The sequence below is a fragment of the Geotrypetes seraphini genome, chromosome 7 (assembly GCF_902459505.1).
Source record: "Geotrypetes seraphini chromosome 7, aGeoSer1.1, whole genome shotgun sequence".
Classification (NCBI taxonomy): Eukaryota; Metazoa; Chordata; class Amphibia; order Gymnophiona; family Dermophiidae; genus Geotrypetes; species Geotrypetes seraphini.
Genome location: NC_047090.1, coordinates 4151037 through 4176512, shown reverse-complemented (window position 1 = coordinate 4176512; position 25476 = coordinate 4151037). Strand labels below are relative to the sequence as shown.

Below are 25476 nucleotides of genomic sequence, written 5' to 3'. Positions count from 1 at the left end.
TACTGGCCAGCAAAGGGATGCGTCACTGGGGCTAGCACAGTTAAAAAAAAATTTTTTGTGTTGCCGAAGCACGCAAGCTGATGATCACCATGGCCCACAAGTGCTATTGTTGCCGTCAGGTGAGGGCCCAAAACAGAAAGCAAGGCGACATCTCTTGAAGCCCTGTTTAACCCCCCTCCCCCCCCAATGCTGGCCCTGAACCGTAGGCCACATAAAATAGCCTGGTGGGCCGGATTTGGCCCGCGGGCCTTGTGTTTGACACATGTGGCTTAGAGCATCTCTGTTAATGATTGACCTTTGACCATGGAATCTTTTTTATTTTTTTCGTATTTTAGATTTATTTACCACCTTTTCATGAAGAGATTCACCCAAGTTATTGGCTTGATGTTTGTATAAATGCTTTGTAAGGTTTTTTATTTTATTTTATGAGCTCACCCACCTGGTTGTCTTCAGCAGCATAATTTATGAAGTGGCACTGGTTGCCACAGTAACGCCAGGGTAAGCTTGTCTTTGAAAATAGATTACATTTCACTGACTGCAGAACAGACTGGAGCTTTCTGTGCATGGAGGCTGAAAGATGAGACTCGTGTTAAGGGCAGAAGGAGCAAATGATAAAGAAAATATTGTCTGAGGAAGATGGATAGTTTTTCCCTTCATTCTTTGACCACAGACATTGGGGGAAACAGGTAGAGTCATCAAAACTCAGCTAAAAGTAGAGACCCTCCATAAATGCAGCTGTATGGTAATGTTTTTAACCTTTTTTTTTTTCCTTCCAAAAATTTTAGGCTGCCCTAGAGGTTTTTAGCTGGCGCAGTAAATACTCCGACGCGCATAGAATTCTTTGCTGGCCTGTGCTAAAAACCCTCTAGCACGGCTTGATAAAAGAGGTGGGGTTGGTAAGGTAGAAGCATCAAGATCAAAGCTCTTGATAATATCTGGTCCTTGAAGCATCATAGATCAACAGGTAAGTTATACATGCCCTGGCCACATTTGGGTTCCCACGCTTACAGCAAGTCTACGGCTGGTGTAACTGCAGACATCTAAATGTAAGACACACCATGACCAGGTATGGCTACTATTCTATCATGGAATCTGGGTGCCACGATGCAATTACAGGATAGATTTAGTGCTTCAATGCCCTGCAATGAGAACCTATCCTGTAATTGCATCGTGGCACCCAGATTCCATGATAGAATAGTAGCCATACCTGGTCATGGTGTGTCTTACATTTAGATGTCTGTAGCTACACCTGCCATAGACTTGCTGTAAGCGTGGGAACCCAAATGTGGCCAGGGCATGTGTAACTTATAGTAGTCCTTTTACTAAGCTGTGGTAAACGTTAATGCCTGTTTACCACAGATTAAAAAGATGCTGATGCAGGATATGCTCAGGCGTCCCACAGTAGTTTTGAGAGCGGCATGCTTCCCACGTGCTAAAAAAATTGATTTGGGGGTGGAGAGTGGCCTGTGTTACATTGCTGTGCGCTAACCGATTAGTGCATGGTTAGTGCGGAGGGCCCTAGTAAATAGATGGCTGTAGGGCAGGGGTGTCCAATGTCGGTCCTCGAGGGCCGCAATCCAGTCGGGTTTTCAGGATTTCCCCAATGAATATGCATGAGATCTATTTGCATGCACTGCTTTCAATGCATATTCATTGGGGAAATCCTGAAAGCCCGACTGGATTGCGGCCCTCGAGGACCGACATTGGACACCCCTGCTGTAGGGGCTCAGATGTTGATTTGAAAATTAGCAGGTGGCCTTTAATTCAAAAGATGACAAATGCAGACATTTTATAGCTGCGCTGAAAGTGGCCTCAGCCTGCCTTATGTTTTAGCGCAGTGTAGTAAAAGGGTCCCATAGCATTCCATAGGTTATCTGCTCAGGGTCTACCTACACGAACACACTTTGCAGTTGCACACTATAGGGAATGGGGACTTGTATACCTAGGGTTACCAGACACCTGGATTTCCCCGGATGGCTTGTCAAAACCTGGCACTTTGTCCGGGTTATGAAAAGCTTGCAGCTAGCAGCAACGTCGCGACGGTATCTGCAGATGTTCGTATGCAATGCGGTGATACGTCATGAGCATGTGCGCATTCATGTGGTGTCATCACATCATACCAGTGCATGCTCAGTTACCCTTCCAACAAGCGACCAGGTTGAGGGGGTGAGGCAGGGGGGTGGAATGGGGTGTGACTCGGGCGGAATGGGGTGGGCCTATGGGTCCGGATACCGTTCCTGAAAATCTGGTAACCCTATAAATACCGCCTTTTTGTGGTTTTTGGCATTCAAAGCTGACATTCAAAGCAGTGGGCACTGGAGGGTTAAGTGACTTGCTCAGGATCACAAGGAGCAGCACTGGGATTTGATCTCGCAATCTTTCGGTGCAGAGGCAGCAGCTCTACCAGTGAGCCACACCTTACGCTATAGTACTTATGTGTGCCCTTTGTTGTGTAGAGTTAACTCCTGGGCACGACGCTTTTTAAGACGCTAATTTCAAATCATCATGAATTATCCTAACCACAGTTGTCTGGCTTATTCCTTCTTCTCTTGCTATTTGGCGAGTTGTTCAGTGTGTTTGTGGCTCAATATGAGATCGTGTACAATGTTGGGAGTCATACTAGATTCACATCTAACTATAATAATAATAATTTTATTTTTATATATCGTCTAACCAAAAAATGGTTCTAGGTGGTTATGTTCAAATCTATTTTATTAAGCAACAGTAAATACAACAGCCATAACAACCATGGTATGCATTTTCAGCAAACATCCGCGGAGGACTGGACTCTTATGTCCTCCCCGGACCCACCATACCCCCACCCCCCGACAAAGAAGCCCCTTCCCCCCACCCACCCCTCCCCATCCCCCCACAGATACAGAAAAACTCGTAAGCAGTGAACAGCAGATACACCTAGAAGCACAGTTTCAGAGGTGGAGTCTATTCAAGACCCGGCTACGACTCTCAGGAGTCAAAATGTTCAAATATGGAGTCCAAGTGTGAACAAAGTCTCTGCTCCGGCGTCGAGAAGAACGAGCCAAACGGGCCTCCCAACCCATAAGTTCATGGAGGCAATTTCTCCAGTACCAGAATGTCTAGGTGGTTTACAACAAATAAGCATAAGTTATACAGTGGAGAGTAATTTTAAAAGGAAAAACAATTCAAAACAAAATACAATAAATAAGAATTGGTCCTACAGTAGAAAATATGATTTAAAAGAATGGTTCTAAGCAGGTTACAACAAATAAGAACCAACCATACAGTAAAAATACAATTTTAAAGAAGATACATTGCATGACGGAAGCATAGAATTATTAAACGAAACAACCAGCTAGGATACCAATTTTTCAATCAGTTGGTTCTTCAATAGTTTTCTAAAATCAAGATAAGAAGAGGATCCTAGCATAATTTTGCCGAACCAATCATTCAATTTGGCAGCTTGAAAAGAGAGAAGTTCTCTCCAGAAATCTTTTGTCACAACATAATTTAATGGAAGGAAATGTAAACAGACAAACTCTGCGTGTGACCTTATTTGGGTGGTTCAAAGAAAAATGGGACAAACCAAAAATTGATTTGTAACAAATGCAGGCAAACTTAGTGTTGAAACGGTTTTTATTGAAAGGTCACAAGTCAAAAATATATACATAAATGACAACACTAACAATGTCCCCAAATCCCCCCCTAACCCATCCCTCCGAACCCCCCCCCCCCCCCACTTCTGTCAAACTGGAAGGATGAGCCCAGGACCCACATGACCATCGTAACCAAAGCAAACTGGGAATCTGTACTCTGATAATTCCCACTCACTAGAAGAACAGGCCCAAGAACCCAACCCCCCCATCCCCCAATACTACCCTGCTCCCCCTTCCACAATGACAGCTCACCCCCCCCCCCAACCTCTCATCCTTCAAACACCCAAAAACAACTCCCATCCTACAGACCACCCATCGGAACTGGGAAAAGAACCAACACCCTCTACCCCAGCACTTACTATCCCTCTACACCCCCAAGTCACCACAAACTCCTCCCCCCAACCTCAAAACACCCCTGCCCTCCTCACACCTCTCCCAAATCATTCAGAAGGAGACTGCGACCCTTAGAATGTAACTGCCGAATGTACGGATTCCAAACTTTCAGAAAGTGCTGCCCCCTTTTCTGAGACCCTTTCTCATCTCTGATGCAGGCAAACTTCAACAAAACTCTAGCCTCAATCGGCAGCCAGTGGAGTTTCAAATAATATGGTGTAATATGCTCCCATTTTTTCAATCCAAAGATCAATCGAACTGTGGTGTTTTGAACCACTCTCAATTTTCTTAAAATTTTCTTAAAACACCCAAATAAATAACATTACAATAACCAAGAATATGGCAGAACATACGAATTTAGTGGTAAAGAAGTGCTTTTTTGCCCTATGGAAACTAAAGACCATTATCCTTTAGACTATTAGTGCAGGCACTACTAGTCTTATCCGTACTGGATTGATTACTGCAATGCCATCTTATCTTCGCAATGAAAATTCCTTAAATAAATTTAAAACATTTCTCTTTAAAGATGCCTACCAATAAAGGGGGGGGGGAAAGCTTTTAAGAAGTGACAACCCTGTTCCATTCTCGTTACTCCCCATCCCCCTACCCTTCCTTTTATTTATCATTGTAATTAAAACTTCCCTACCCCCCAAACCTCTCGTTTTTAATCAGTCCTAATTCATCATAGCTTTAGGTCTACCCTCTTTTTATTTTACCCCACCTAAATCAAAAATTATATTAGACCTTTCTAATTTTTAATATTGTAAACTGCCCAGATACATATGATGGTCGGTATATCAAGCCATGAATAAACTTGAAACTTGAACTTGAAACTTGGGAGCTCCAAAGAAAATCCTGAGAAAATTGAGAATAGTACAGAATATGGCTTTCTGATTGATATTTGGGTTGAAGAAAAATGACCATATTAGTCCTTACTACCAACCGCTACATTGGTTCCTGGTGGAGGCACGAGTACTATTCAAATTTTGTTGCATCAGTTTTAAGCTGGTTTGGGGATTTGCCCCGACTTACCTTTTATCTCGTTTTGTGTTATACAACCCAACGAGGATAGCTAGGAATTCCCATCTATTTGTTTATCCAAAAATTAATGGCTGCAGATACAAGACTTTTTTGGATAGGGCTCTTGCATTTCAAGCAAGTAAGTAGCAGTCCTGGTGGTGTAATTGTATTGGTGGAGTTATGCAGTCTTATGGTCAGACCGCACTTGGAATACTGTGTCCAACATTGGTCTCCCAACCTAAAGAAGGATATAAAACTGCTGGAGAGGGTGCAGAGACGAGCAACGAAGCTGATAAGAGGTATGGAGAACTTGGAATATGAGGAACGACTCAAGAAACTGGGACTGTTCTCCCTTGAGAAGAGGAGGCTGCGAGGGGACATGATCGAGACTTTCAAAATGCTGAAAGGCATCGATAAAATAGAGCAGGAAAATAAATTATTTACATTGTCCAACGCGACACGGACAAGAGGACATGGTTTGAAGCTAAGGGGGGACAAGTCCAGGACAAATGCCAGGAAGTTCTGCTTTACACAGCGAGTGGTAGACGCCTGGAATGCTCTCCCAAAGGAGGTTATTAAGGAATCCACTGTGCTAGGATTCAAAGGCAAATTAGATGCACATCTCCTTACGAGAGGCATAGAGGGATATGGGTGACTAAAACTACATCAGGTGTATACCTGACTGGGCCTCCGCGTGTGCGGATCGCCGGACTCGATGGACCATGGGTCTGATCCGGAGATGGCAGTTCTTATGTTCTTATGGTGCATTTCGAAAAGTAATTAAGTCAGCGTTGTTTGATAAATTCATTTCCTAAATGTGGATATTACTGTTAACAAAACTTTATATTGAACATATTTAAGAAACTTCTTGTATTTTAATTATCTGTATTTTGCTGATTGTCCAGCCTTCTTCTGTGTAAACCGCCTAGAAATTGTTTGATTATGGTGGTATAGAAGAATAAAGTTACATTAAGTTATGTAATGTCAGTGTGCTCTTGTGTGCGAATTGAGCGTAAGCTGCCTAGATCCACAGTGCTCATTGCTCGGGTCTTGCATAGCAGCACATCAAGGTTGTTTTTGTCCCAACCCTTTTGTGGGAACCCTTTTCAACAGTCGTCGACTTCTGTAACCTTTTAGCAGTACCAAGTTCTTTATCAGAATTCGTTCTTCTGCAGTGAAAACCATTTTAATACAGAGACTGTTTACAAACTAGTTTCTACTTCTGCGCATATCCCATAGCAACAATTCATTTGTGGTGCGGTGGGAAATATTTACAACATTTTACGTCAACTTCATTCAGGACACAACACACTGAAATTCATCAATCGGCTGAGCTCTGTGGAAAATACGACAAAAAAAATCAATTTTGGTATGTTTTTAAAAAAATTCACAGTGTGCATTTAATATGTATGTTAGTACACATTAAATAGATTTTGTACACGTTAATATTTAAGGCTCTCTACCAAAACACATGCACACTAATGACTACACATTTCTAAAATATATAGTGTATGTGTGTATGTTATAGAGAAATACAATTTTGATAGCAAAGCACTATAGAACCAGACAGCTTTCTGAGGCAGAATGTTTATGATTTTTGTAGCATGAGGATTGTTATCCCTGGGGCTCCCTTTTTCTTTTTAAGTACTTCTCACTTTAATTAGAAACAGGCAAGGCTTAAGCAGTGAAATTGGTTGCCTTTATGGCCAATGAATGGAACAAACTACTATTCAGCCATTAAAACAGAATTTTAATGGGCAGAACTGCCACATTCACCACCCACAGCTGGGGTAAGTGCTATAGGATCACATTTTTCATTTGGCTAGAGATGGCAGGTCCAAGTTCTTTCTTAACATAACATAAACTTTATTTTTCTATACCGCCTCAATCAAAAGAATTCTAGGCGGTTTACACAAAAGAGCCAAACTGGACAATCGGCGAAATTCAAAATGGTAACAGTAAGATTACAGCATATTAAGTAAAAGGACAGTAAAAAAATTTAAGTTAATACAATAAAATTATTATGTTGAGAATAAAATCTCGAATTGAGAGATAAATTTATCAAATAGTATTGTCTTGATTTCTTTTCGGAAGGCGCTGTAGGACAACATGGCTCCGCTAATAAAGTTACCCAACCAGGACTGTTGTTTACCCACTCTGCCAGCCCTCCTTTTCCCACTTACTGGAGATGAGTCAGGATGTCTCTGACATTATTTGAACTTTACCAGTCTATCCAAGTATTAATATTTAAAGCTATATTTTTCCTGAACTCTGATACATTATGGCCCTGATTTTAGAAGGAGCCTACATGCAAATAGCACCTTTTACACATGTAGGCAGTCGTAAATGTGTAAAGGAGATTTTAGAAAGCTGCCATTTTTTCTTGGAAATCCACAGTACATCTGGATGCTAAAAAGGCATGAAAGGTTAGAACATGGAGTGGTTTGGAAGGCCACAATAGTACAATCCTCCATCCTCAGCATACTGGACTATTGCAACATCATTTACTTGAGCGCCACAAAGAAAACCATCAGGAGACTAAGGATAATCCAGAACACCGCTGTTCGCCTCATATTTGGCCTGAAAAAATGGGATCACATCACCCCTTTCTACCACAAACTCCACTGGCTCCCACTAGAATCCAGAATCATATTCAAATTCACCTGTTTTTGTTACAAAACAATATTTGGTTTATCCCCAAGCTACATCTCCCCTCACTTCACCCTAAACCACAACACTAAGAACTCCCGCAGAATTCAACTCTTCGCCTTCCCTTCCCTAAAACTATGCCACTCAAAAAAATTCCTTGACAAAACCTTCGCCTTCCAGGCCGCCAAACTAAACCCATGGCTAGCCCAAATGGTCCTCAAGGCCCCCAACTACCTTGACTTTAGAAAATTACTCAAAACCCACCTATTCCAAGACCAGGACCCTTAATACCCCTTCATTAACCTCCACCTCTCCCCTACTGAACCCCCCCCTGACTCCCCCCTCTCCCCCTTACTTCTCTTCGCTGTTCGCAACTCTGATCAATCTTGTATGGAACCACTTGTAACTCTGCTTAATTAATGTGAACCGCCTAGAACTCATCTGGGTATGGCGGTATACAAAAATAAAGTTATTATTATTATTTTACAAGAGGATTATGTGTCATTAGCCAAATTTCTGGACATCTGCATTTGTGCCTGTCTCAAGGCAAGCAAAATGCCTGTTTGAAGGGTGTGACAAACCCAGCCCCATGCTGGTTTTGCCCCTAGAGCAGGCAATAAGATCTGGTGCAGAAGTGCTGACCAGATAAGCTCTATTGAGCAACTTGAGACTGATCTCCCTTGCCTATGCTGTAAGAACAATAATAAACTTGATCAGGTCATTTATGAGCAAACAGAAACACAGCCTCTTTACCCTGTCAGCACATTAGCTAGGATAGCTCAAGCCAGGGAAGCTGTGCCTTTAAGAATAAGGCAGAACAAGCAGGGCAAGCTTGAACTGACACAGCCTACTGTGGAACCAAAACCATCCCCCTCTACAGGCTGAAGGGGAGTGGCTTTGGTCTGGTTAAAGGCAGGCTGAAGGAAGCAGTAAGGGGGGTGGAGAGTGATGTGGCAGAATCACTCCAGCAGGCTGAAGCAAGGCAGGAGCCTTGGAGAGAGCAAGCAGACCCTGAGGTCTTAAACTGGCCCATCCCGGAAGTGGAAGAAAGTTTCCCCACTTCCAACTTTCATGTTCCAGAGGCTGTGGAGGGAATGGAAATCCAGGAAGCCTGCCCTGTCTCAGAAAGCCAGTCAGAGCAAATGGAAATTACCGTATTTTTTGCTCCATAAGACGTACTTTTTCCCCCCAAAAAAGTGGATGGAAATAAGGATGCGTCTTATGAAGTGAGAACTGAGGCAGCCATTCAGAAGTGGCGCGCGCCCATGCAGCAGCACACTTGTGCACCGCTGGCCTTGACATGCCGGTAATCAGCAGGCAGCCACCCTGCCGAGCACCAGCGACTGGCACAATTAGGGAGTGTCGCGGGCCCAGGCATTAGTGTGCTTGTGCGCCACAGGCCCCGACAAGCAGCAGGCAGCCGTCCACCAACCTCCTCAATATAAAGGTACTGCTGGGGGGGGGGAGGGGCTGGGACAGAATTTAAAGGTGCTGGGGGTATGTAAAAGTGCTGATTGATTTATTGGGGGCTGGGATGGAATTTAAAGGTGTAGGGTATATATTACTAAACAATTTGGTTCAGAATGTATTTTTTTCTTGTTTGCCTTTCTGCTGGATTGGGGGAATCGTTTTCTGTATGTGTTTCCTCCATTTCCACTCATTCAAAAGACTCTAGTCAAATTGAAAACCAACCATGCCACCATGATTCTGATAGCTCCTCAGTGGCCCAGACAACCTTGGTTCTCCCTTCTACTTCAACTCAGCAGCAGGGAGCTGTTCCTTCTTCCAGTGTTTCCTTCGCTGCTTACTCAGCATCAGGGATCTCTACTTCATCCCAACCTGCAGTCTCTCCACCTGACAGCTTGGTTCCTCTCAACGTAACTCCTCACCAGTTTTCCCAGGCGGTGAGGGATGTCTTGGTGGCTTCCCGGAAGCCTGCTACTCGACAATGCTACTCCCAAAAATGGACTAGATTTTCTTCCTGGTGTGTTTCTAATTGTAAGGAGCCTCAGCGAGCCTCCCTGTCTTCTGTATTAGACTATCTTCTACACCTGTCTCAGTCTGGACTCAAGTCTACATCTATACGGGTACACCTGAGTGCTATTGTGGCTTTCCATCAGCCTCTACAAGGGAAACCTCTCTCTGCTCATCCTGTGGTTTCCAGATTTATGAAAGGACTTTTCTATGTCAGTCCTCCTCTCAAACCTCCTCCAGTGGTTTGGGACCTCAACGTTGTCCTTTCTCAACTTATGAAACCTCCTTTTGAGCCTTTCAACAAGGCTCCGCTGAAGTTTCTCACTTGGAAAGTGGTTTTCTTGTTGCCCTCACTTCTGCTCGCAGAGTCAGTGAGCTTCAGGCCTTAGTGGCGGATCCGCCTTTCACAGTATTCCATCATGACAAGGTGGTCCTCTGCACTCATCCGAAATTCCTGCCTAAAGTGGTCTCTGAATTTCATCTCAACCAATCCATAGTTCTTCCTGTGTTTTTTCCAAAGCCTCATTCTCATCCTGGAGAATCAGCTCTTCACACTCTGGACTGTAAACGTGCGTGGCTTTCTACCTGGATCGCACCAAACCACACAGAACTGCTCCTCAACTTTTCGTCTCCTTTGATCCGAACAAGTTGGGACGCCCTGTCTCGAAACGTACCATCTCCAACTGGATGGCGGCTTGCATCTCTTTCTGCAATGCCCAGGCTGGATTACCCCTTCCCTGTGAGGTCATAGCCCATAAGGTCAGAGCAATGGCGGCCTCTGTAGCCTTCCTCAGATCGACACCGATTGAGGAGATTTGTAAGGCTGCCACTTGGTCCTCGGTTCATACATTCACCTCTCATTATTGTCTGGATACTTTCTCCAGAAGGGATGGACAGTTTGGCCAAACAGTGTTACAAAATTTATTCTCCTAAGTTGCCAACTCTCCCACCATCCCATTGAGGTTAGCTTGGAGGTCACCCACTAGTGAGAATACCTGCCTGCTTGTCCTGGGATAAAGCAATGTTACTTACCGTAACAGTTGTTATCCAGGGACAGCAGGCAGCTATTCTCACGTCCCACCCACCTCCCCTGGGTTGGCTTCTCTGCTAGCTACCTGAACTGAGGAGACATGCCCGGACCATCGGGCGGGAAGGCACTGGCGCATGCGCGGTGCGGGCATCTCGAAACTTCTGAGTTTCTGCAAGCAAGTATGCTTGTGAGACGTCCGTATCGGGGCTCTGTCGGATGACATCACCCACTAGTGAGAATAGCTGCCTGCTGTCCCTGGATAACAACTGTTACGGTAAGTAACATTGCTTTTCCTTCCTCCTCCACGACACACATCTGCACCTGAGAGCATTTCTTTTTACTGCCTTCGTAAAACAAATGGGGCAGACATTATGCATCGAAATGGAAATAAAGGAGGAACCTGCTTTGAGCTCTTCGAACTCCTTGACTTTGAAACACTGTCAAATAAGTGCGTTAAAGAGCCTTTACACAAAATCATGAAGGACACTTTGTTTAAAAATTTGGAGATTCCCTTAGTTCAAGGAGCTCCTAGGATAATAGACATAATATATAAAATACAAACATATCCAGGATTTGACAGAGCTCTACTACAAAACCAGCTCACATTCATACGCTTCTGGTCCTCCAGGCAGAGAGGCCAGAATATTGGACTCTTTTGGCAAATGCATGTTTCAGTCCTCAATGCTTTTCAACAGAATTATGAACTATCAAGTTTACATATTATTTATTTCTAAATCTTTACTCAAACAACTGTAAGACTTTGAATCAAAACCTTTCTCCAGAACAGTTGAAACAATTCCAACAGTTGGAATTGTTTCCAATGCTTGATAAAAGAACTTGTTCGTTACTAGAAAGTTCATGGCTAGAGCAGCTTTTGATGCTTTCAATGTTTCTTGCAGAACATTTGCAGTACCTTGTACCTTGTGCCTTATGCCTTGTACCTGGAAACTGCAATTCAAGAATGCCTTTCTAATGTTCCCAGCAAAGGGGGATGATCTGTTTGGAGAAAAATACACAGGTACTTTGATAATTTTGTCTAAGGCTCAAACCTCTCAATTTTCAACATTGTCTAGAAGATATTCCACTTCTTCCAAACATTCATATTATTATAAAGTAACTCTAAACATTGCTACAATAAAATTTCTTTCTCCTCTTCTAGGCCTCCAACTCAATGGTCCCACTCAAGACAACAAAGACCACAGAAATCTCAAACTCAGTCTCACTCTAAGCAGCAGTCGAGAACTTAGCCAATATTACCCTTACTCTTCCTCCAAATATTCCCATTGTATGTGATGATCTTAAAATGGCTAAAGAGGTTAGAAAGGTGATGGCAAAAGCTAGAAGGATGCTAGGGTGCATAAGTATGGCCAGTAGGGAAAAGGAGATATTAATCCCCCTGTATAAGACTCTGGTGAGACCTCATTTAGAATATTGTGTACAATTCTGGAGACTGCACTTTCAAAGAGATATAAACAGGATAGAGTCAACCCAGAGGAAGGCAACTAAAATGGTCAGTGGTCTTTATCATAAGATGTATGGGGGACAGGCTTAAAGATTTCAATAAGTAAACTTAGGAGGAAAGGCGGGAGAGGGAAGATACGATGGAGATGTTTAAATACCAATGTGACATAAATGCACATAAGGCAAGTCTCTCTCCCTTGAAAGGAAGCTCTGAAATGAGAGGGCATAGGATAAAATTAAGAGGTGCTAAGCTCAGGAGTAATCTAAGTAAATACTTTTTTTTTTTTACAGAAAGGTTGGTAGATGCATGGAATAGGCTCCCGGTAGAGCTGATAGAGACAAAAACTGTGTTTCAATTTAAGAATGCATTAGACAGGCATGTGGATCTCTTAGGGAGAGGAGGAGATAGTGGATGCTGCAGATGGGCAGACTGGATGGGCCATTTGGCCTTTATCTGCAATCAGGTTTCTATGTAACGGGAAACCAAAGTCTTTGGGTTCCAGGGGGAGTATGGTTGCAAAGCTGAAACTATCAAAAATGCCCCTCCATATGTATAAGAATTTGGCAGATGCTAATTCCACAATAGGTAGGGTGTACTGTATAGTGTCTGTTCTTAGCATTTCCTTTTCATTTCTTTTCTCAAATTAACCTTTTTTTCTCCTGTGTATTTATGCTTTGCAGCAACCTTCTCTGTCTTACCAAAACTCCATAAATTTAGTCCAGTTTCTTGACAGGGCAATCTGAAACATAGTGTTTGCTGTTATGAGCTGTACCCTTGAGATTTCTGTTTGCTTACCTTGTGGTTCTGTGCATATATCATGTCTCACTCTGTTTAATTTTTTATTAAATTAACCCAGTGCTTGTAGCTGGGATAGATCTTATAAACATATATCTCCATGCTAACTAATGTCACGTATAAATTTGTGTTGGAATATAAACTGTGGAATGCAGTGGGGGTTGAAGCTACTGTTCCTTTTATTATAAATGTTAAATGTTTACTTAGTTGCTCTGTTCATTGAACTTTGCAAAAATTATTTTCTGCTTCTTACCTCTTTTTGCTTTTCCCTGCCTCATTTCTAATGATTTAGAGAGAATGGGTTTAAGAAAAAAACTGAGCATATAGCAAGAAAATTTTTAATGTAAATTTGGTAAGGTAATGAAGTTCAACTTTGCAAACATCTGTTAATGCCCTTATTCATTTTCTTAGTATCGCCAATGTTTTATATACAAAAGTCCTAGGATTGACACTTGATGATACGATGTCCTTCAAACCTCATATAACCAACACAAGTACGAAGTTCCATCTATAGGCTTAAGCAAAACTATTCTATTCGTTATTTGCTTGATCAGTCAGCTTTCCGGGTCCTAGTCTACTCCTTTGTATTAGTTCTGTGGATTATTGTAAGTCTCTTCTCCAAGGGATCCAGCCACAAGACATTTGATGTTCACAAAACGTCGCTGTCAAGCTCATCACTAACTCACTCAAGTCCAAACATTGGCTGCCCATTTCTTGCAGGATTTCCTATAAAATTCTTACTCACAACATCCACAATTCTGGTATGCCACCCTATTTCACTCCTTACTTACCATCCAGGATGCTTCACTCCCTCTCAGCCAATATAGAAACATGACGGCAGATAAAGGCCAAATGGCCCATCTAGTCTGCCCATCCGCAGTAACCATTATCTCTTTCTCTCTCTGAGAGATTCCCACGTGCCTATCCCAGGCCCTCTTGAATTCAGACACAGTCTCTGTTTCCACTACCTCTTCTGGGAGACTGTTCCACGCATCTACCACCCTTTCTGTAAAAAAGTATTTCCTCAGATTACTCCGGAGCCTATCACCTCTTAACTTCACCCTATGCCCTTTCATTGGAGAGTTTCCTTTCAACTGAAAGAAACTCAATTCATGCACATTTATATTACGTAGGTATTTAAACATCTCTATCATATCTCCCTTCTCCCGCCTTTCCTCCAAAGTATACAGATTGAGATCTTTAAGTCTGTCTCCATATGCCTTATCCCGAAGACTACACACCATTTTAGTAGCCTTCCTCTGGACCGACTCCATCCTTTTTATAATCTTTTTGAAGGTGCGGCCTCCAGAATTGTACACAATATTCTAAATGAGGTCTCACCAGAGTCTTTTACAGGAGCATCAATACCTCCTTTTTCCTACTGGCCATACCTCTCTCTATGCAACCTAGCATCCTTCTTGCTTTTGTTGTCACCTTTTGAACCTGTTTGGCCACCTTAAGATTATCACATACAATCACACCCAAGTCCCGCTCTTCCGTTGTGCACATAAGTTCTTCACCCCCTAAATTGTACCGTTCCCTCGGGTTTTTGCAGCCCACATGCATGACCTTCCATTTCTTAGCATTAAATTTTAGCTGCTAGTCCATACCATCCCTGCACTCCATAGGTTATGACTACATCCACTCTCGATTTTTCAGTGTCATCGCCTCAAAACTCTAGAATGCTCTCTCTAGAACTCTGTTTTGACAGCTTGTTTACCACCTTTAAAGCCAAAGTAAAAAACTTTCCTCTTTCAAGACATCTATTTCAAGCTAAAAACTTAACTATTTCAAGACACTGCTTTCTGCGATTTGCAGCCAGTGCGCCATAGGCCCTGGATCTGCAACCCCTTCCTCTTTTATCTATCTTCAGAAGAAATTTGTATTTCCTTTCCCTTTTTCCAATATGTATTAATGTAAACCACTTGAATAGCTGCCTTACAAGTGTTATAACAAATCTGAATAAAACTTGAAGTATATTTGTGCACAATAGCTGGGGAACATCATTGTAAGCACAGCACTAGACTCGGACTTGTCTTACCTACATAATAGCTAAAAGAGTAGGCAGAGGAAATCATATACAGTATTGTTATTTCTACCTAGTTAGGTTTCAGGATCGTTTTCACAGCTTATATAACAACTGTTAACAGACACTATTATGTGTCTTATACCAGTGGTTCCCAATCCTTTCCTGGTGGACTACCAGGCCAATCGGGTTTTCAGGATAGCCCTAATGAATAGGCATGGAGCAGATATGACTGTCACTTCCATTATATGCAAATCTCTCTCATGCATATTTATTAGGGCTAGCTTGAAAACCCGATTGGCCTGGTGGTCCTCCAGGATAGGGTTGGGAACCACTGCCTTATACTATTAGTTGTTGTGCGGTAGTCATATATTTTCTGCTGCAGGACCCATTTTATGGAAACATATTTTATACAATGGGTCTTATGGCAGAAGGCGGGAAATTCTATATGAGGGTACCTAAATTTAGGCATTAGGAAAGTGCCTGTTTGAAGCCTGTTCTGTTCTGCAAAAATAAAAAAAAGTAGTTAACTGTATAAGAAACTGGTGTAAGCAGTATATCCTCACCAGGAAGAGCGAGCCAACACGAGTTTTCTGGTTAAGGGTCGTAGGTCTGGGAGTTAGGACCGTGAAATAGCACCATCTGCAGAGGATCGCTGGCGCTGGAAGGTTTCTAACGAAACGTCCCAGCACCAGTAATCCTTAACCAGAAAACTCTTACGTTGGCTGGCTCTTTCTGGTGAGGGCATACCCTCTCGGCATACTTTATTGGTTTGATATGATCCTTTGGCATTGTCTTTCTTCAGAGGCACTGTTTTACACCTTGGATTCCTGATGCAGGCATATTTGCTGAAACATGGCCCGTGTCGAGTCCAATGTATATTTATATGATACTTTGTCTATACTACATTGGTTGCCATTAAAATGTGGTTAGTTTGACGATTGGGCCCATTCTGCTTTTTCGCATGTTTACAGCATACCACATAGCCAAAAAAATGATCATTTACGCATGTTTCTATCCATGTGAAGGAGACATTCTATAATCTAGGCGTCCATATCGATGTGCCACATAAGCATGCATAGGTACAGAATACTAGCGTTTTCACAGACAAATGTATAATTATGTGTATAAGTGGTGACAGGGCAATTAAGTACAGTTCTGTAAGGGTGCATGTAAGTGGCATAGCACACAATGCATGGATGCGATCACATGGGTAGAGCATGGGAGGGGCATACTGATGCTACCACCTAAGCACATACTCCAGGATTCTATATGTGATACCTAGATTTTGGGCGCACATCTGAGATGTATGCACAATTTAATTAGCTAATGAGTTCTTAACAACAATTGGGTGCTAAGAGCCAATTATTAATGTTAATTGGCACAGATTAGGATTTGTGCACACTTTCATCTCATAGCACATATCTCAAAAGGGGGCATGGGTGTATCAGTTGGCATTCCGAAAAGTTGAATGCAATGTTACTGAATAATGGAACTGCACTCGACTTGGGCACCAACATTTACACCAGGTTTCAACAAACATACGTCTGGCACCCAAAGTTAGGGCACAAGAATTTTAATTTAATTTAATTTAATTCTTATATACAACTAATAACCGTGAGGTTTCTAAGCGGTTTACAAAAATGATGCATTGAAAGATACAATAAATAAAAATAAATAAGATAGGTACTTGGAAATTCCCTAACTGTCCCAAAGGCTCACAATCTAACTAAAGTACCTGAAGAAACAATTTATGAAAAGTAAAGATAAAAATATAAAGACAGAGGTAGAGATAGAGATAGAAATGAATATTCCAACAAGATGGCGGCCAGTTAGGTCATCTTCTGTGCTGTCTCCCTTGTCCTGCTTTTGTTTTTGTTTTATTTTGCCTTTGTTGAATCAGCACTAACTGCAAGTCTATAAAGGACATGACTCCTTTATAGAATTGCATTTAGGCCCAGATTCTCAAATCAACATCAATATGGGCGATCGCCTTAAAAGCGGCTGCTGATCGCATGTCGTTTACACATGGGCGCCTGTTTTGGAATCGCACCGACATGAAAGATAGGCACCGGAAATGTAAGCCAGGGGTTTTCTGGGCCTACATTTCCGGTGCTTATCTTAGCGAGAATCGCACCTACATAGGTGCTTTAGGCCGCCGAACGCCACTTCCAACGTTGGCCATGCCTACTTTGGCATTTGGCGGCCTAAAATACCTATGTAGGCACAATTCTGGCACCAATTTTCTAGGTACCAGTAAGCGCCTCAAATCTCGGTTAAAAATGCCATTTGCCTAGAAAATCGGCACCAGTTTGATAATCTGGGCCTTAGTGTTAATCTTTTCCAGTGCCCATTTTGAGCAAAACAGAAGAATCATTTAAAGCTCTTAGTAAGGCTCTGTGCTATTAAATTAGTATTATAGCTACAGTACTATCTTTCTTGAGTACTGTCTGTGCAACACTTACTATTGCTTGTGTCTCCACATTGCTAAGCTCTCTTGCAACCTGTCCACACGCCTATTTGAAATCTGTAACGCTCTTTTGTGCCACTTCAGCTTGTGAACATCTCACGAATTGATGGTTCTGATGACCCTGCAGAGCTGATATACTTCATAGAGGATCATTATGGGAAGCGGATGGATGCTGTTAAGGCTTCAGCTCTGATCAACTTGGTTGACATCCAGAGAGCTGCCATCATTCTGGGATATCACGTTCAAGGTGTCCTTGCACAACGTAAGTAGGTCTGGATTTGAGGAAAGAAGAAGCGGGATCAGTGGTGCACCTGCAGTGGTGGAAGGGCTGTGGCTCACTGGTTGAGCTGCTGCCTCTGCCTCCACAGGTTGTGAGTTCAAATCTCAGTGCTGCTCCTTGTGACTCTGGGTAAGTCACTTAATCCTCCAGTGCCCACCGCTTTGAGCGTAAGGTTTGAAATGCCAAAGCCACAAAAAAGCTGTATACAAGTTCCCATTCCTCTTACATGCTGCAGTATCATGACATCATCTTATGGTGGTTGGTGTGTTCATGGTTAATGGTGTATATGTAGACATCAGAAGCTGCTCCATTTATTAGGTTTTCCAATTACAGTGGTGCCTTGCATAACGAACGCCTCGCACAACGAACTTCATGTCTTGCTTCCTACAACGAACTTCGTTTCACACAATGAAGTCGCCCGAGCTGCATCCTTCCGCGCAGGCACTGCGCTTAACTGCCCTCTCTCCGCCTGGCTCCCTGTGCAGTGGCGGACCGTCGGCTCGCAGGGGCCCGGCGCCTACTGCTGATGCGTTGGGGGGGGCGGAGCTACTCTCGCTGCTTCCCCGATGCTAGAAAAAAAAAAAAAAATGAACAGTCCCAGTTTTTGCCGCTGAGACTCTGCCCTCTCTCACTGTAAAATTAGACTCTACTTAGTCTGTCTTTAAATTTAAAAAATGTGTGTTGTTTTAAAAAACAATTATGTTTTTAGATGTATCTAAATAAAAATAATAACAAAAAATTTATCTTTTTTTATGTCATCTTAGCATATTTTATGCTACAGAACGAATTATTTTTTTTAACATGTATTGTTATGGGAAAACGCGTTTCACATAACGAACTTTTCGCATAACAAACTTGCTCCTGGAACCAATTAAGTTCGTTGTGTGAGGCACCACTGTACTTCACTTGTAGTCATTTCTTTTCATAAGTAAAATACTTATGATTGCAGTTTCATCATGGTTGCTCCCCTGTGAGAACGGTATAGAAATTGAATAAATAAACCTTGCTCAAGATCCAGGAGGCCTAGGCAATATTTTCCTAGTTCAGTAGGACACAAGTTATTTTATCAGACACACAAAACACAGAAATCTAATCAGCAACACATTTATCCCATATACAAGTGTTACATTGTGGAATCCTCTGCCTGTTGAAATAAAAAAATGCGTCCAGCCTGCTTCAATTTAAGAAGATGATTAAAGCCATGTTATTTCGGAAATGATTTTCTTGAAAGATTGAAGTTTGAGATATGCAATCAGGGTAATTTTGTTTCTGATCTGATGCATTAATTATAAATTTTTATTTTAAAATATTATGTTTGTTTTAGTTTGTTGTTTTTTTTTTTTTTAATTATGTATGTTTTACATTGTAAGTTGCACAGAATTGTTTAATGTTTGTGAGTAATAAATTTTATAAATAAATAAGTGTAGTATAAAATAATATTGCTATGGACACACTGCATTGCTCAGGATGGTTTGCTTGCGATAAAGACATATTAAACTAATATAATGTATTTCATACGGTAACCCAGGGACATGTCTCACATGTCTACTTAATCCAAGAGAAAATGGGGGGGGGAGGGGGGAGAATGACAGCAGCTGCAGAGGATAACTCAGTTAAGAGTACTTGCCAGGGAGGGAAAAAAAAAAAAAAAAGCTACGGAAAAGCCTTTTGCTCTAATTGAGAATGGAATAAAGATATGTATTTATAACATTTGCTGTGACGCTTTCTTTTGCTAAAAAATAGTGTTCTCTTGTTACGCAAACTCTTGCAGCTGTAGATAAAGCAAAAGAATCATCCAAGGAAGCCCAGAACCTGTGGATTATTGTTGGTGTTGTGGTGCCAGTGACTCTGGTGGTGGTGATCATTATAATCCTCTACTGGAAACTTTGTAGGACTGATAAGTTGGAATTCCAGCCAGACACAATGAGTAATATACAGCAGAGACAGAAGGTAAGAGAAAGGAGATGCCATATCTATTGGAGAAGGATATTAAGATGAGGGAGCTTCCAGGTATAATGCAGGGCAGAGATAGAAAATAAGGGAGAAAAGGGGTTATGGCAAGACATAAGGTACTTTTATTTTATCTCCACTGTTTGACATCATGACACGTGTTTTTTCCCTCCATATTTCTTATTTGTTTTCCCCATTACACTTCTCCCTCCGTATTCGCGGTTTCAGCATTTACGGTTTCGATTATTCACGGTTTTTAGCTTGCTGGCTCCCCCCCCCTCCCCAATTACATCAGCTTGCAAAGAGAAATCGCTGATTCCAAGCATTTACAGAGAAAAATTGCTGATTCCCAGCACTTTCTTCACCGTGTTTTGCCTCTCCTTCAGGAACAGGCCAGGTCTCCCACCGCGTTATTCCCGGTTTCACCATATTCACGATGGCTTTTTAATAGAAAACAGCGAATAACATATGAAAAAGTTATTTGCGGTTTTTCTGTATTTGCGGTTCTGTTAATCCCCTATCACAGCGAATACGGAGGGAGAAGTGTACATTTTATCTGTATCTCGCTTAGAAGTTGGATAAGCGATAGCGTCAAATTTTAATAAAAACTTGAAATTTGAATTAGTTAATTAAATTTGTTTTCTATCCCGTTCTCCCCAAAGAGCTCAGTACGGGTTACAGGTTAACATACATAATACATACATTGTTTAAAGATGCCTCTGGGCTCTAACCGTACTTATAAGGATGATCTCTCTCTCTTTTTATTTTTCATTCATTCCTTTTGTTTCTGTTTTGTTGGTTACTAATTTGCTGGTTTTACTTTGTTTTTAGCCTTGGTACTCACATAATGTTATACCCTTTTAATGTTCTGTAAACCGCTAAGAAGTTTGATTTGGCGGTATAACAAATTTTTAATAAACTTGGAAACTATAACAGTTAACCCTTTCAGGACCATAAGGATCGTAGGCCAATTTTTGTGGTTTTGACGACATTTTTATGGTAAAAAGGGCTTGCAGATGCCAAAAAATTGATTTTTTTTGTGAAATATCATTATTTTTATTTAAAAAAATCACACTTCTGGCTTATGGACAGTGTGGCAAGTGAATCTTCTCGTCAATCTGGCAACGACGCTAATGAATGAATGTCGGAACCAGTTTGTTTACATAAAGGCAGTATCCTATGGAATCCGTACATATCAAATTTAGAACTGTAGACTATCCCAATCAAAATGTATAGGATTTTAAAGTTATGGGACAAATATGTCCCTTGGTCCTGAAAGGGTTAACAGGTTACAATTTGCCATAGTACAGTACAAGTTTTTTGACACATACTCCTGCTACTAGTATTAACTATTTCTATAGCGCTACCAGATGCACGCAGCGCTGTACAGTCATAAAGAGTAAGAAAACAGTCCCAGCTCGAAAGAGCTTACAATCTAAACAGGCAAGATGTCATGGATACATTTAACCCTTTCAGGACCAAGAACTCAATTTTCCCATCCTGTCCCCATGAGTTTTGTCACTGTCGCTGTCCCTGTCTCTGCCCCATTCCTGTAAGCTCTGCTTTAACCATACAAGCTTCAAACTCTTATGATTTTAAAGTGTTTGAGGCTTGTGCAGATGAGGACGGAGCTGAGGCATTGGTGGAATGAGGCATTATGACATCACAGTCTCAGCTCTAGAATGTTGCAGACACAAGCAGTGTCTCACTTCCGGCTCACCACACAATTGTTTCCCACGTACTCACCTTTATAGGACCCCCAGGGACCCCTGAAGAAGACTTTTTGTCGAAACGCGGACCATGTTGGGTCCTGTATCCCTAGCGGACTAGGTCCTTTAAGGCTCTTATGTGGATGATTTACTTTTATGTGGATGATTTCAGTGTACCTTTGGAACTTTGATACTTTCAAATAAAGTCCATTTAGGAACATCGTCACTCCACAGAGTTTTTTTTTGGTTTTCTCTGGATTTTCTTCTTTGTGGATATTTTGGGGTCAATTCCTTTTGTTTTTTGCTTAATTCTTTCAGTTACCATTGTTTTTGAAAGAATAAAACTGTTCAAACTGGCTAATGCGAGCTTCATCATTCTTATGTAAAATATATGTGCAAGGTCTGCTAATCGATGGTATCCCTTCCTTCTGGGAGATTTTCTGTGGTGAGATATATATAGTGGGAAGAGAACGCTACATTATTATTATTATTTATATGCCGCCATACCGGGGAGGTTCTAAGTGGCTCACAGCATGAGAAAAACAATACATACATACATTTTCAATAAAAATCTCAATCAAATACAATAAAAGGCAGTACATACATTTCAATAAAATTGATCAGAATAAAAGGTATAAACATTTCAATAAAATTGATCAAGATAAAAATATAAAGGTAAGAAACATAAGAATAGAATGCAAGCATGGTTGAAATAAAAGAAAATGTAAAACCATTACGATGTCAGCCTATTAAATAATTGAGTCTTTACACCCCGTCTAGAATACCTGTTGTTGCTCCATTTTCGGAAGTAACTGATTCAGGGCATTCGGCAAGGACCTGCCTTACACCTTCCTGAGAGGGACAGCTTGGTGCTCTTAGGGCTCCTTTTACAAAGCCGTGCTAGCGGTTTTATCGCACGCACCGGATTAGTGCGCGCTATCTACCACCTGCTCAAAAGGAGGCGGTAGCGGCTGGCGGGTGCGGCAATTTAGCGCACGTTAAGGCCCTAGCGCTGCTTTGTAAAAGGAGCCCTAAGAGTCTGTGATTATGATAAAGGACTGTACTGTACATGAACTTGAACCACATTTTATAAATCTGAGTGGCAAGGCATAAAACCAAGGAAACCAATTTCCTCTCCGCTGACAATTCTGTTCATGGTTTGTTTGGGGTTTTTTTCTTCTCCTGTTGAGGGGTGGTAGATTCAGGGGCAATGTTAGGAAATTCTACTTTACGGAGAGGGTGGTGGATGCCTGGAATGTGCTCCCGAGAGAGGTGGTGGAGAGTAAAACTGTGACTGAGTTCAAAGAAGCGTGGGATGAACACAGAAGATTTAGAATCAGAAAATAATATTAAAGATTGAACTAGGCCAGTATTGGGCAGACTTGCACGGTCTGTGTCTGTGTATGGCCGTTTGGAGGAGGATGGGCAGGGGAGGGCTTCAATGGCTGGGAGGGTGTAGATGGGCTGGAGTAAGTCTTAACAGAGATTTTGGCAGTTGGAACCCAAGCACAGTACAGGGTAATTTAAATTGAATCAGGTTGGGAAGACTGGATGGACCATTCGGGTCTTTATCTGCCGTCATCTACTATGTTACTATGTTACTAATCCCTATTTCTTGTTCACTGTTAATCCAAAGAACAGATAATTGGGCAGATTTTAAAGACCTCTTGACAAGACACTTTTAAAAAAATAAAATAGAGCGCACACATGTTATAAAGATATTTGTGACTTATCTGTTTCCTTAAAGGTCATTTTCAAAGCCATTTGAAATGAGATTAAATGAGCTTTTGCAAAATTGCTCACCCAGTGTATAGGTAAAAGTACATGAGCCCAAGTGGGTTATATTTTTATTACAGAAAAACTGTGATCATCAAACAGCGAGTATAAACTGTGCCTGAGTGGAGGTAGTTTAGAAAATGTGTTTAGGTTTGCTTTGAAAATGAAGGAAATACTGCACAATTGTTAATAAAGATATTGGAAAAAAAAAAACAATAGATATGCACATTTCCCTAATGTGGATGTTATAAAAATTACCCTCCTAAATTAATGTTATTTTGCTTCTGTTTGGTCTATGAATTTGTACTAGATAATTCAATGTATCCTTTATTGCTTACCGTTTCTTTTTAGCAAATAAAATCCTCTAGTTCTATCCCCCGTGGATTAACAGAATTCTGTGCAAAGGAGGGGCTCAGCTAAGCCATCATTCTGTCTGACAGTTTTACAGCTCCCTATTCACGGAGTAACTAGTAGACATAAGTTATTGAAGGAGAGCTCGGATGACCCCTTTGTATTCCCAGCACTGCAGCCCAGCTGCCTCAGTTCAACACATTCTGCCTGAACATCTGCACAGCCTGATAAGACTAAATATTTCAATTGGTTGGAAAATCCCCTTCCCCCCATATAAGGTAAAGGGATAGATATGAAAAGCTTTAAAGACTGACATATGTTTAAAGATAGCAGCTTTTTGGACTTTGCTCCTTTGCTCAAGCAATATTAGGATCTTAGAAATGGACGAGCAGTCCCTAAATCTTGTATATTTTTTACATTTGCTAAACCTTGTTAAGGACATATTTATATTATATTTAAAAATGGCACCCCAAATTAGGCACCAAAATGATGCGCGCTAAGCAAGTATCAGGCCATGGTACGCCCCCACCTGGAATACATCCAGCACTGGTTGGAGAACATAAAGAAGGACACGGTACTACTCAAAACGGTCCAGAGAAGAGAGACTAAAATGGTTAAAGGGCTGGAGGAGTTGCCGTTCAGTGAGAGATTAGAGAAACTAGGCTTCTTCTCCCTTGAAAAGTGGAGACTGAGAGGGGACATGATCAAAACATTCAAAATAATGAAGGGAATAGACTTAGTTTATTGAGACAGGTTGTTCAGCCTCTCTAAGGTAGAGAGAATGAAAGGGCACTCTCTAAAGTTAAAAGGGGATAGATTCCGTACAAATGTAGAGAGTGGTGGAAAACTGGAATGCTCTTATGGAGGCTGTTATAGGAGAAAACACCCTCCAGGGATTCAAGATAAAGTTAGACAAGTTCCTGCTGAACCAGAACGTGTGCAGGTAAAGCTAGGCTCGGTTAGGGCACTGTTATTTAAACCAAGGGCCGCCACGTGTGCAGACTGCTGGGCACGATGGACCACTGGTCTGACCCACCAGCGGCGATTCTTATGTTCTTATGAAGAGAACCCCACATGCGATACATTGTCTGAAGGTTGTAAATTCTGCACGAATTGCAGCTTATAAGGGTGAAAATGCAAGGAATTCTGTAAGATCTTGCTTTTTCCAATAGGTTTTGATTTTGTAACCATTTAAAATCAAGGAGTGTTTTTGTGGGCACCCTGTATAAAATCTCCCTAGCCAAGTTGGAAATCTGGAAGCATGATCTTTCTGCAATGCCTGCTTAACCCTTTCAGGACCAAGGGACATATTTGTCCCATAACTTTAAAATCCTATAAATTTTGATTGGGATAGTCTACAGTTCTAAATTTGATATGTACGGATTCCATAGGATACTGCCTTTATGTAAACAAACTGGTTCCGACATTCATTCATTAGCGTCGTTGCCAGATTGACGAGAAGATTCACTTGCCACACTGTCCATAAGCCAGAAGTGTGATTTTTTTAAATAAAAATAATGACATTTCACAAAAAAAAATCAATTTTTTGGCATCTGCAAGCCCTTTTTACCATAAAAATGTCGTCAAAACCACAAAAATTGGCCTACGATCCTTATGGTCCTGAAAGGGTTAACCTAGGAGAAAGGGACTGAAATAGCGGAGTGAAAGCACTCCTGGGGAAAGCAAGGCTCTCTTTTGTTTACAGAGCTGTCTTTTCAATGGCACAGGGCACATTGATTTATTATTTTCCATGAAATAATGTTAGGCAGTAGAGTGGCATTCAATGTGAACAATATATATTTCTTTTCTGGAAATCAATTGTTCTTCACATCAGTAGCTGACCAGATGGCTCAATTTTGACTATTTCGTTTTTCTAGCCCACGCTCCAACATACTTTCATTTTCATCCAAAGCAATAGAATAGAAATCGAAAATCTTAAGTATATATAACTAAGGACTC

General features: G+C 41.5%; 1 protein-coding gene across 5 annotated transcripts in view; it reads left to right on the top strand.

Annotated features, from left to right (window-relative positions):
* The window catches only part of KIAA1549 (KIAA1549 ortholog), a 171424-nt gene that overhangs the window by 82244 nt on the left and 63704 nt on the right, over positions 1-25476 (top strand). For all 5 annotated transcript variants that reach the window (XM_033951438.1, XM_033951437.1, XM_033951436.1 and 2 more), the window contains 2 exons: positions 17536-17713; positions 19503-19681. In XM_033951438.1, the coding sequence (XP_033807329.1) occupies positions 17536-17713; positions 19503-19681 (357 nt within the window). The remainder of the gene's footprint in view (positions 1-17535; positions 17714-19502; positions 19682-25476) is intronic.